Source organism: Salmo salar, chromosome 20 (assembly GCF_965601325.2).
Source record: "Salmo salar chromosome 20, fSalSal1, whole genome shotgun sequence".
Taxonomy (NCBI): Eukaryota; Metazoa; Chordata; class Actinopteri; order Salmoniformes; family Salmonidae; genus Salmo; species Salmo salar.
The window spans coordinates 65,505,731-65,519,104 of NC_138310.1; the positions used below are offsets into that span (position 1 = coordinate 65,505,731).

The following is a 13,374-nucleotide window of genomic DNA, read 5'->3' on the forward strand; positions in this document are numbered from 1 at the left end:
GTGTATTTGTTTGTTGAATGGATGAATAAATACATTATTAGGATGAATAACTCCCATTACAATCTGTGAGAGTGATCGCCACTGAAACAAACATGCAGCACACTAAACAGGAAAGAGGGAGTGGGGGGACGATAACAAGGAAGTTAATTGAGACAAAATGTAAGACTATCAGAGCTAGTTTCAGGGAACTTGATTTAGATCTAAGTCAGTGGCCTAATGGAATTCAAAAAAATGTGTAGAAGCCAATTTTACTTCACAAATGCCTTGCAAGTCAATAATTACTGCTAGACAAGTTGGATGAAAAGTCCACGCTCATAGGAGAGGATGACGTGCACTTCTGAGATCACAAACTTGCTTAGGATAAAATCATTTATGACAGGCTTCATCTTTTAAAGGTATTTGTTCGGTTGAAAAAAGGCCTGCTTCGTTCAAAGCAGGAAGGATTCTTTTGGAGCGGCACAAAATGAAATACATGGGATTTCTGCAGATATATACTGTAGCTAACACAAATGTGTTTTGTGGATAGAGAATCCAGTAAATCTACCACTGAGCTAACAACTCTGCAGGTCAGGCAGGGAACATCATTCACAGTACTGGGAGGAGTTACAGTAGGAACACTTCCTTGTTAAATAACTGTGACAGTCCAGGGAGCTCCAGTCAGTCTAGACAGGTGAACGGCTACACATGATGGGTTAACAAAATCGAAAATAAATGGAAATAAATGGGACATTATTGAATTGGGACATTTAGTATTTATGTTATGAATGACTCTCCAGTAAAATGAAGATTCTTCTGATGAAAGTTGGGAACGAAAAGTTACCTTCTGCAGAGTGATGACATCATCAGCACCATGCAAGCCACATGATGAGTCACATGAAACGCACGCATGTGATTGGTTGAAAGGAAAGTGGAAACATAAAATATATAAAAATAGACACTGTAAACATGGACAGGAAAAACACAGTTATAAGACTTGAAGACAAAATTAAACAAAACAGAAACTGAAGACTAACACAAAACAACAGTGAACTTTTGACAACACTGACAACACAAGCGGGGACAAATGACAGGTTTTCCTCTGAGAGAAATGATGACTTCAGCTACTGTGGCTTATGCTCTAGATTTACAGTCATTTCAAATAAAAGAACTTTCAAAATATGGTAATAAATGGAAAAGGGTACATCCCAAACTATCCTTCTCCTGCAAGACAAAATGACTGACAACAGAGGAAACGCTGCGGTATTTCCAACAAAGACATACATACTGGAAATACTGACAAAAAACAGCAGCATTGAAAAACGGGACAGAAATACAGACGTATTCCTAATACTACTTAGTATTGCCAATACTGACGGACATTGTAGTATCAGTTGTACATGTACAACCTACACATGACATGAAAACACAAGAATATTTGGGGAGGGTTAAGTTGTATCAGTAAATGACCATAGCTTCTTACTGTAGGTACTGTACAGTAGGAAGAGCAGCAGGTAATAGGGAGCGTTCTAGGCTATTTGTCTTGGTATAACAGTGTCTTGGTATAACAGTGTCTAAGTCACATGCTAACTACTCCTAATACCTATGATCTTTGGCCTAATCCCTAATAACCGCATAACAAACCTGAGTCCTCAGTGAAAAAATGAAAAATGCCATCTAAGAAATCATATAGAAGAAGAGATATTAGGCAAAAACAAAGGCTTCACACATTGCTAGTATGTCTGTACAAATCTGTAATCTGCAATATAATATTCCTGCAGATTAAAGGTATTAAACTATTTAGGTGAAATTGATCAGAGAACAGAAAGCAAAAGAAACATGAAACAATATTTCATGACTGCCAAATCTCAATGGAAAAGATGCGGAGGCAAATGAAAGCCACATGACCGTATAAATACACGTTTTAGAACTGGAGACAGACTGTTTTGCAAACACTTGGAAAGTTTGTCCAAAGTTCAAACTAATACTCAGAGTGAGTGTGTATGATGATGAGGCACTTACTTGCGTAAGAATAACCTGAGCGGTCCGACAGAAAAACAGATGAGACAAAATGAATAAACAGAAAACTACACAACAAGAGTGTGACAAAAAAGAAAGAAAATAAACTATCAAGGCTTTATGATAGCAGCATCAACCAATCAGAATGTCCTCGGATACCAAACGATCAGTTCAACTCTACACATGCAGGGCATGGAATAATATTCCTGAGTTAGGAGTGGACAGACATTCCACTTCCAGTGACATTTACAACCAACAGGGGGCGATCAAGGATAAGGAGCGAGCGAGAGACAGAGAGAGAGAGAGAGAGACAAGAGAAAGAAAGAGAGCGGAGAGAGAGAGAGAGAGAGAGAGAACAAGGGTAGTCATCATCATCCTAGCAGTGAGAATTCAAGCCAGTTGTGCAGTAAAAGCTTCTTTCTAGATTTACAAGCACAGCATAGGGCAAATATGTCTGATCTGAAGGTTCTAAGCCAGTGCTGACCAATATGTCTATGGTGGAGCTGACAAACAGACTGTATCAACAAGGCTGAATGTATTGATTCATTCTAATGAGGAAGTGCAATGCACGGTGGCAAGATGGTTGTTGGGAGGTGAGAAGGGAGGTGGGAAGTGTGACTTACGGACAGGCTCTGTCTTGAAGACCAGAGCAGGGCTAGTTTCACCCTCTCCCTTGCCGTTGATGGCTGACATCTTCACCTCATAGTTGGTCTCAGGCTTCAGGCCTATGATGGTAACTTCACTCAGAGCTCCTGAGGATACAAGTGAGAATTACAATTACTGACACATCCACAACAAACTGCACTCAGACAGAAATATCAATTTGACAAGTAACAGGGATGCAATGATTACAGACAACAACATTAGCTTTTTTTCTCATTTGAGGATAAATCCAACCAGCTAAATTATTATATAGGACGGATGTTTCATTTAAAAAAGCCAATGAATGAGAAAAAGAAACATAAAGAAGCAAAGCACATTTCCTTTTTTTTTATCCCTCACATTCTCTCTCTCTCTCTCTTTACCCTCGTAGCCCCCCGTCCTGCCCCTGTACTCACCTCCTTGGACCTCATAGACTCTCTGCACCCAGCTGCCCCTGCCCACAGTCTTCCATTCGGCCCGGTACCTGAGGACGGGTACACCCCCGGTGGCGTCAGGCTCCTGGAACTCCACCCTGGCTGAGCTGGAGAACGGCTCCACCTCCCCGAGGGACGGGGCTGATGGGACATCTAGAGAGGAGAGGAATCACACATAAAGATACTCATTAGAGAACTACAGTATATTTCATTCGATGACGACATTCAATATTAGATTCACAATATAGAGCATGACGATTTGGGATAATTAGCTACAGATTGTGATTGTGACTGACCAGCCTGAATGAGGAGGAACTCCTTGGATTCTGTGCCCATCTCATTGGAAGCAGTACAGTTGTAGCTCCCAAAGTCATTCTCAGACTCTGGGGTGACCTGGAACAGAGGAGAGAATCGATGCATGAAAGTGGGCAGCGAAGCATTACAAACACAAGGTGACTAAGATGCATGAGTCAGTTTGTTCCACTGTTGTTTGTCCATTAGAGATGCCTGTTTGTATTCCTCTGTCTCTGTGCTTCCCTCTACTGAATAATGAAAACACACTCAGTCTCCCCACAATGGAACTGGGGGAGAACCCTGCAAATGCTAGCTGTCACACATTAAATCTGTATGACATGTAGAGTGTTCTTAATTCTGTGTGTGTAGCCGTGTGTGTGTGTGTGCTCAAGCATGTGTGTGTGCTCATGCATCCGTGTGTGTGCGCAGTATGCCTATGTGTATGCTAGTGAGTGTGTATTTGAGTGGGTCTCTACCTCCAGGTAGCTGGCTGTGGGGCTCTGGAAAACCTTGGCTTTGGTGACGTTAGCGTTGGGAAGCTGAAACCCGTCCCTCAGCCACAGCATGGACACGTCACTGGGGTGGGCCTGGACCTCACAGCTGATGTTAGCTGCATTCCCCTCCCAGGTATACACTGTCACTGAGCCCTGGATCTTAGGGGCATCTATGGAGGAATGAACCAGCAATGTGAATAAGAGATTGCTGTCTTTTGTGTTAAATATTTCAAAGAGTAGGTTTTGGCACAAACGTTGGAAGCTGCAGGCAGTATGCCAGGCCTGATGAAGACTGAACACTAGAGACAGTGGTTGCGTCCTTATTCCCTATATAGTATACTACTTTTGGGACCCTATGGGCCTAAGTAGTGAACTATAGGGAATAGGATGCCATTTCAGACGCAGCCCTGTGACATGTGGAGCTCTTACAGCGGACTTCCAGGTAGGCGGGTTGAGAATCCACTCCGATGGCGTTGCGTGCAGAGCAGAGGTACTGGCCAGCGTCGGTGAACTTGGTGTACTTCAGCGTGAGGGAGGACACACGAGCATCACTCCTCACTACGACGTTCCCATCCAGACTCTATAGGGCAGGAAATCACAGGGTAGCAAGCAACAAAGGACCTCTGTTTGCAGTACATCAATGTTAACCTCATACCCCATTGTGATCCATGCATTATTGATAACCAATACATTATAACACTCTGTAGCTATATCATAGTAACATTGAACTCTGAGCCTGAAGACAAATCATTGTAGCATTGAGTGCTTTTCCTATGGCTGTAACATCAAAAGGTGATGACACTACACATGGCCTGCCCTTACGAGAGAGACAGAGATACTGTAGAGAAAGATCACAACCCTCTGTATTGTACAGTAGAGATGTGTACAGTAGCAGAGCACATCACTAATGGTAGAAGAAGCTGTATGGATGGAGCCATCAAGAGCTTTTCACACAATGGCTGTAGAGTGAGGTGGCTGAAATCAGATACTGCAGGCTATTCAGGTCTCAGCCTGTTAAATGCTACTGTTGTATAGTCGTGGTTCCTCTAGACAGGATAACATGCCTAGCTTGCACTTTTACACACCGTCTGCTGAGTGGTTCACTTTATCGTGTGAAATTCAACTAGACATTAATAATATATTGACATACTAAGTCTTGAATTATTTGTGTTCCCCAACAGCAACATACTGTCGGATGTATAGTTCATACATCTACTGTATACATATTATAGGGCAGGCATTCTAGTACTGTACAAAACCCGTGGTTGATCCATGAAATGGCAACTCATTAAAATGATTCTATTCCTCAGAATTAACTAGCTACCTAGTCAGAGCAGTGCAAACTGTCACTGTCTCCGTAACTCTAAAGCAACACCATGCTGACTAAAGTCAATAAGGGTTAAGACTCCAGCTTCAGAAGTAGAACCAAAGCATGTGAAATGGGGAAGAGGGCAAAAACATAGTGTGCCTATACATTCAAGACCTTGCCAATTAAAACTAGAGCAGAAACCCTGCTAATGGCTAATACGATTGATGTTGGTCTCAAGATACACCACTTTAATTCATTAACGCCAGATACACAAGGTCTAAATAAAAAGTCAGGTACGAAACCTTTAGCGTCGTGGTCGGCTACTCTTGTTGTTGTTGTTGTTGTTGTTGTTGTTGACACTGAACAGTCTGGGTCGGCTACTCTTGTTGTTGTTGTTGTTGTTGACACTGAACAGTCTGGGTCTGCTACTCTTGTTGTTGACACTGAACAGTCTGGGTCGGCTACTCTTGTTGTTGTTGTTGTTGACACTGAACAGTCTGGGTCGGCTACTCTTGTTGTTGACACTGAACAGTCTGGGTCGGCTACTCTTGTTGTTGTTGTTGTTGTTGTTGACACTGAACAGTCTGGGTCGGCTACTCTTGTTGTTGTTGTTGGCACTGAACAGTCTGGGTCTGCTACTCTTGTTGTTGTTGTTGTTGTTGACACTGAACAGTCTGGGTCTGCTACTCTTGTTGTTGTTGTTGTTGACACTGAACAGTCTGGGTCGGCTACTCTTGTTGTTGTTGTTGTTGTTGTTGACACGGAACAGTCTGGGTCGGCTACTCTTGTTGTTGTTGTTGTTGTTGACACTGAACAGTCTGGGTCTGCTACTCTTGTTGTTGTTGTTGTTGTTGTTGACACGGAACAGTCTGGGTCGGCTACTCTTGTTGTTGTTGTTGACACTGAACAGTCTGGGTCGGCTACTCTTGTTGTTGTTGTTGTTGACACTGAACAGTCTGGGTCTGCTACTCTTGTTGTTGTTGTTGTTGACACTGAACAGTCTGGGTCTGCTGCTCTTGTTGTTGTTGTTGTTGTTGACACTGAACAGTCTGGGTCGGCTACTCTTGTTGTTGTTGTTGTTGTTGACACTGAACAGTCTGGGTCTGCTACTCTTGTTGTTGACACTGAACAGTCTGGGTCTGCTACTCTTGTTGTTGTTGTTGTTGTTGTTGTTGACACTGAACAGTCTGGGTCTGCTACTCTTGTTGTTGTTGTTGACACTGAACAGTCTGGGTCTGCTACTCTTGTTGTTGTTGTTGACACTGAACAGTCTGGGTCTGCTACTCTTGTTGTTGTTGTTGACACTGAACAGTCTGGGTCTGCTACTCTTGTTGTTGTTGTTGACACTGAACAGTCTGGGTCTGCTACTCTTGTTGTTGTTGTTGACACTGAACAGTCTGGGTCTGCTACTCTTGTTGTTGTTGTTGTTGACACTGAACAGTCTGGGTCTGCTACTCTTGTTGTTGTTGTTGACACTGAACAGTCTGGGTCTGCTACTCTTGTTGTTGTTGTTGACACTGAACAGTCTGGGTCTGCTACTCTTGTTGTTGTTGTTGACACTGAACAGTCTGGGTCTGCTACTCTTGTTGTTGTTGTTGACACGGAACAGTCTGGGTCTGCTACTCTTGTTGTTGTTGTTGACACTGAACAGTCTGGGTCTGCTACTCTTGTTGTTGTTGTTGACACTGAACAGTCTGGGTCGGCTACTCTTGTTGTTGTTGTTGACACTGAACAGTCTGGGTCTGCTACTCTTGTTGTTGTTGTTGACACTGAACAGTCTGGGTCTGCTACTCTTGTTGTTGTTGTTGACACTGAACAGTCTGGGTCTGCTACTCTTGTTGTTGTTGTTGACACTGAACAGTCTGGGTCTGCTACTCTTGTTGTTGACACTGAACAGTCTGGGTCTGCTACTCTTGTTGTTGTTGTTGACACTGAACAGTCTGGGTCTGCTACTCTTGTTGTTGTTGTTGACACTGAACAGTCTGGGTCTGCTACTCTTGTTGTTGTTGTTGACACGGAACAGTCTGGGTCGGCTACTCTTGTTGTTGTTGTTGACACTGAACAGTCTGGGTCTGCTACTCTTGTTGTTGTTGTTGACACTGAACAGTCTGGGTCTGCTACTCTTGTTGTTGTTGTTGACACTGAACAGTCTGGGTCTGCTACTCTTGTTGTTGTTGTTGACACTGAACAGTCTGGGTCTGCTACTCTTGTTGTTGTTGTTGACACGGAACAGTCTGGGTCTGCTACTCTTGTTGTTGTTGTTGACACTGAACAGTCTGGGTCTGCTACTCTTGTTGTTGTTGTTGACACTGAACAGTCTGGGTCTGCTACTCTTGTTGTTGTTGTTGACACTGAACAGTCTGGGTCTGCTACTCTTGTTGTTGTTGTTGACACTGAACAGTCTGGGTCTGCTACTCTTGTTGTTGTTGTTGACACTGAACAGTCTGGGTCTGCTACTCTTGTTGTTGTTGTTGACACTGAACAGTCTGGGTCTGCTACTCTTGTTGTTGTTGTTGACACTGAACAGTCTGGGTCTGCTACTCTTGTTGTTGTTGTTGACACTGAACAGTCTGGGTCTGCTACTCTTGTTGTTGTTGTTGACACTGAACAGTCTGGGTCTGCTACTCTTGTTGTTGTTGTTGACACTGAACAGTCTGGGTCTGCTACTCTTGTTGTTGTTGTTGACACGGAACAGTCTGGGTCTGCTACTCTTGTTGTTGTTGTTGACACGGAACAGTCTGGGTCGGCTACTCTTGTTGTTGTTGTTGACACGGAACAGTCTGGGTCGGCTACTCTTGTTGTTGTTGTTGACACGGAACAGTCTGGGTCGGCTACTCTTGTTGTTGTTGTTGACACGGAACAGTCTGGGTCTGCTACTCTTGTTGTTGTTGTTGACACGGAACAGTCTGGGTCTGCTACTCTTGTTGTTGACACTGAACAGTCTGGGTCGGCTACTCTTGTTGTTGTTGTTGACACTGAACAGTCTGGGTCTGCTACTCTTGTTGTTGTTGTTGACACTGAACAGTCTGGGTCTGCTACTCTTGTTGTTGACACTGAACAGTCTGGGTCGGCTACTCTTGTTGTTGTTGTTGACACTGAACAGTCTGGGTCTGCTACTCTTGTTGTTGTTGTTGACACTGAACAGTCTGGGTCTGCTACTCTTGTTGTTGTTGTTGACACTGAACAGTCTGGGTCTGCTACTCTTGTTGTTGTTGTTGACACTGAACAGTCTGGGTCTGCTACTCTTGTTGTTGTTGTTGACACTGAACAGTCTGGGTCTGCTACTCTTGTTGTTGTTGTTGACACTGAACAGTCTGGGTCTGCTACTCTTGTTGTTGTTGTTGACACTGAACAGTCTGGGTCTGCTACTCTTGTTGTTGTTGTTGACACGGAACAGTCTGGGTCGGCTACTCTTGTTGTTGTTGTTGACACGGAACAGTCTGGGTCTGCTACTCTTGTTGTTGTTGTTGACACGGAACAGTCTGGGTCTGCTACTCTTGTTGTTGTTGTTGACACGGAACAGTCTGGGTCTGCTACTCTTGTTGTTGTTGTTGACACGGAACAGTCTGGGTCTGCTACTCTTGTTGTTGTTGTTGACACTGAACAGTCTGGGTCTGCTACTCTTGTTGTTGTTGTTGACACTGAACAGTCTGGGTCTGCTACTCTTGTTGTTGACACTGAACAGTCTGGGTCGGCTACTCTTGTTGTTGTTGTTGACACTGAACAGTCTGGGTCTGCTACTCTTGTTGTTGTTGTTGACACTGAACAGTCTGGGTCTGCTACTCTTGTTGTTGTTGTTGACACTGAACAGTCTGGGTCTGCTACTCTTGTTGTTGACACTGAACAGTCTGGGTCGGCTACTCTTGTTGTTGTTGTTGACACTGAACAGTCTGGGTCTGCTACTCTTGTTGTTGTTGTTGACACTGAACAGTCTGGGTCTGCTACTCTTGTTGTTGTTGTTGACACTGAACAGTCTGGGTCTGCTACTCTTGTTGTTGTTGTTGACACTGAACAGTCTGGGTCTGCTACTCTTGTTGTTGTTGTTGACACGGAACAGTCTGGGTCTGCTACTCTTGTTGTTGTTGTTGACACGGAACAGTCTGGGTCTGCTACTCTTGTTGTTGTTGTTGACACGGAACAGTCTGGGTCGGCTACTCTTGTTGTTGTTGTTGACACGGAACAGTCTGGGTCTGCTACTCTTGTTGTTGTTGTTGACACGGAACAGTCTGGGTCTGCTACTCTTGTTGTTGTTGTTGACACGGAACAGTCTGGGTCTGCTACTCTTGTTGTTGACACGGAACAGTCTGGGTCTGCTACTCTTGTTGTTGACACTGAACAGTCTGGGTCGGCTACTCTTGTTGTTGTTGTTGACACTGAACAGTCTGGGTCTGCTACTCTTGTTGTTGTTGTTGACACTGAACAGTCTGGGTCTGCTACTCTTGTTGTTGTTGTTGACACTGAACAGTCTGGGTCTGCTACTCTTGTTGTTGACACTGAACAGTCTGGGTCGGCTACTCTTGTTGTTGTTGTTGACACTGAACAGTCTGGGTCTGCTACTCTTGTTGTTGTTGTTGGCACTGAACAGTCTGGGTCGGCTACTCTTGTTGTTGTTGTTGACACTGAACAGTCTGGGTCTGCTACTCTTGTTGTTGTTGTTGACACTGAACAGTCTGGGTCGGCTACTCTTGTTGTTGTTGTTGACACTGAACAGTCTGGGTCGGCTACTCTTGTTGTTGTTGTTGACACTGAACAGTCTGGGTCTGCTACTCTTGTTGTTGTTGTTGACACGGAACAGTCTGGGTCTGCTACTCTTGTTGTTGACACTGAACAGTCTGGGTCTGCTACTCTTGTTGTTGTTGTTGACACTGAACAGTCTGGGTCGGCTACTCTTGTGGTTGTTGTTGACACTGAACAGTCTGGGTCTGCTACTCTTGTTGTTGTTGTTGACACGGAACAGTCTGGGTCTGCTACTCTTGTTGTTGTTGTTGACACTGAACAGTCTGGGTCTGCTACTCTTGTTGTTGTTGTTGACACGGAACAGTCTGGGTCTGCTACTCTTGTGGTTGTTGTTGACACTGAACAGTCTGGGTCTGCTACTCTTGTTGTTGTTGTTGACACTGAACAGTCTGGGTCTGCTACTCTTGTTGTTGACACTGAACAGTCTGGGTATGCTACTTTTGTTGTTGTTGTTGACACTGAACAGTCTGGGTCTGCTACTCTTGTTGTTGTTGTTGACACGGAACAGTCTGGGTCTGCTACTCTTGTTGTTGTTGTTGACACTGAACAGTCTGGGTCTGCTACTCTTGTTGTTGGCACTGAACAGTCTGGGTCTGCTAATCTTTTTGTTGTTGTTGGCACTGAACAGTCTGGGTCTGCTACTCTTGTTGTTGTTGTTGACACTGAACAGTCTGGGTCTGCTACTCTTGTTGTTGTTGTTGACACTGAACAGTCTGGGTCTGCTACTCTTGTTGTTGTTGTTGACACTGAACAGTCTGGGTCTGCTACTCTTGTTGTTGACACTGAACAGTCTGGGTCGGCTACACTTGTTGTTGACACTGAACAGTCTGGGTCTGCTACTCTTGTTGTTGACACTGAACAGTCTGGGTCTGCTACTCTTGTTGTTGACACTGAACAGTCTGGGTCTGCTACTCGTTGTGTTGTTGACACTGAACAGTCTGGGTCTGCTACTCTTGTTGTTGTTGTTGACACTGAACAGTCTGGGTCTGCTACTCTTGTTGTTGTTGTTGACACTGAACAGTCTGGGTCTGCTACTCTTGTTGTTGACACTGAACAGTCTGGGTCGGCTACACTTGTTGTTGACACTGAACAGTCTGGGTCTGCTACTCTTGTTGTTGGCACTGAACAGTCTGGGTCTGCTACTCTTGTTGTTGTTGTTGACACTGAACAGTCTGGGTCTGCTACTCTTGTTGTTGGCACTGAACAGTCTGGGTCTGCTACTCTTGTTGTTGACACTGAACAGTCTGGGTCGGCTACTCTTGTTGTTGTTGTTGTTGACACTGAACAGTCTGGGTCTGCTACTCTTGTTGTTGTTGTTGACACTGAACAGTCTGGGTCTGCTACTCTTGTTGTTGTTGTTGACACTGAACAGTCTGGGTCTGCTACTCTTGTTGTTGACACTGAACAGTCTGGGTCGGCTACTCTTGTTGTTGTTGTTGACACTGAACAGTCTGGGTCTGCTACTCTTGTTGTTGTTGTTGGCACTGAACAGTCTGGGTCGGCTAATCTTGTTGTTGTTGTTGACACTGAACAGTCTGGGTCTGCTACTCTTGTTGTTGTTGTTGACACTGAACAGTCTGGGTCGGCTACTCTTGTTGTTGTTGTTGACACTGAACAGTCTGGGTCGGCTACTCTTGTGGTTGTTGTTGACACTGAACAGTCTGGGTCTGCTACTCTTGTTGTTGTTGTTGACACGGAACAGTCTGGGTCTGCTACTCTTGTTGTTGACACTGAACAGTCTGGGTCTGCTACTCTTGTTGTTGTTGTTGACACTGAACAGTCTGGGTCGGCTACTCTTGTGGTTGTTGTTGACACTGAACAGTCTGGGTCTGCTACTCTTGTTGTTGTTGTTGACACGGAACAGTCTGGGTCTGCTACTCTTGTGGTTGTTGTTGACACTGAACAGTCTGGGTCTGCTACTCTTGTTGTTGTTGTTGACACGGAACAGTCTGGGTCTGCTACTCTTGTGGTTGTTGTTGACACTGAACAGTCTGGGTCTGCTACTCTTGTTGTTGTTGTTGACACTGAACAGTCTGGGTCTGCTACTCTTGTTGTTGACACTGAACAGTCTGGGTATGCTACTTTTGTTGTTGTTGTTGACACTGAACAGTCTGGGTCTGCTACTCTTGTTGTTGTTGTTGACACGGAACAGTCTGGGTCTGCTACTCTTGTTGTTGTTGTTGACACTGAACAGTCTGGGTCTGCTACTCTTGTTGTTGGCACTGAACAGTCTGGGTCTGCTAATCTTTTTGTTGTTGTTGGCACTGAACAGTCTGGGTCTGCTACTCTTGTTGTTGTTGTTGACACTGAACAGTCTGGGTCTGCTACTCTTGTTGTTGTTGTTGACACTGAACAGTCTGGGTCTGCTACTCTTGTTGTTGTTGTTGACACTGAACAGTCTGGGTCTGCTACTCTTGTTGTTGACACTGAACAGTCTGGGTCGGCTACACTTGTTGTTGACACTGAACAGTCTGGGTCTGCTACTCTTGTTGTTGACACTGAACAGTCTGGGTCTGCTACTCTTGTTGTTGTTGTTGACACTGAACAGTCTGGGTCTGCTACTCTTGTTGTTGACACTGAACAGTCTGGGTCTGCTACTCTTGTTGTTGTTGTTGACACTGAACAGTCTGGGTCTGACACTCTTGTTGTTGGCACTGAACAGTCTGGGTCTGCTACTCTTTTTGTTGTTGTTGGCACTGAACAGTCTGGGTCTGCTACTCTTGTTGTTGTTGTTGACACTGAACAGTCTGGGTCTGCTACTCTTGTTGTTGTTGTTGACACTGAACAGTCTGGGTCTGCTACTCTTGTTGTTGTTGTTGACACTGAACAGTCTGGGTCTGCTACTCTTGTTGTTGGCACTGAACAGTCTGGGTCTGCTACTCTTTTTGTTGTTGTTGGCACTGAACAGTCTGGGTCTGCTACTCTTGTTGTTGTTGTTGACACTGAACAGTCTGGGTCTGCTACTCTTGTTGTTGTTGTTGACACGGAACAGTCTGGGTCTGCTACTCTTGTTGTTGTTGTTGACAATGAACAGTCTGGGTCTGCTACTCTTGTTGTTGACACTGAACAGTCTGGGTCTGCTACTCTTGTTGTTGGCACTGAACAGTCTGGGTCTGCTACTCTTGTTGTTGTTGTTGACACTGAACAGTCTGGGTCTGCTACTCTTGTTGTTGGCACTGAACAGTCTGGGTCTGCTACTCTTGTTGTTGGCACTGAACAGTCTGGGTCTGCTACTCTTGTTGTTGGCACTGAACAGTCTGGGTCTGCTACTCTTGTTGCTGTTGTTGACGCGGAACAGTCTGGGTCTGCTACTCTTGTTGTTGTTGTTGACACTGAACAGTCTGGGTCTGCTACTCTTGTTGTTGGCACTGAACAGTCTGGGTCTGCTACTCTTGTTGTTGGCACTGAACAGTCTGGGTCTGCTACTCTTGTTGTTGTTGTTGACACGGAACAGTCTGGGTCTGCTACT

At 44.8% G+C, this 13,374-nt stretch overlaps 1 protein-coding gene across 8 annotated transcripts in view; it reads right to left on the reverse strand.

The window, feature by feature from the left end:
- The window catches only part of LOC106581152 (neural cell adhesion molecule 1-like), a 145,479-nt gene that overhangs the window by 12,829 nt on the left and 119,276 nt on the right, over positions 1-13,374 (reverse strand). For 4 of the 8 annotated variants that reach the window (XR_014381906.1, XR_014381907.1, XM_082966648.1 and 1 more), the window contains exons 11-16: positions 4,289-4,439; positions 3,842-4,029; positions 3,368-3,464; positions 3,054-3,224; positions 2,619-2,747; positions 1,999-2,013 (exon numbers count right to left, since the gene is read on the reverse strand). Coding sequence is in view for 6 of the 8 variants with exons in the window: in XM_082966648.1 (XP_082822774.1) it covers positions 1,999-2,013; positions 2,619-2,747; positions 3,054-3,224; positions 3,368-3,464; positions 3,842-4,029; positions 4,289-4,439 (751 nt within the window). In the remaining 2 variants the exon portion in view is untranslated. Of the gene's footprint in view, positions 1-1,372; positions 1,654-1,998; positions 2,014-2,618; positions 2,748-3,053; positions 3,225-3,367; positions 3,465-3,841; positions 4,030-4,288; positions 4,440-13,374 lie in introns of those variants that run through there. The other 4 variants (XM_014163013.3, XM_014163014.3, XM_014163012.3 and 1 more) reach the window with 2 other exon arrangements.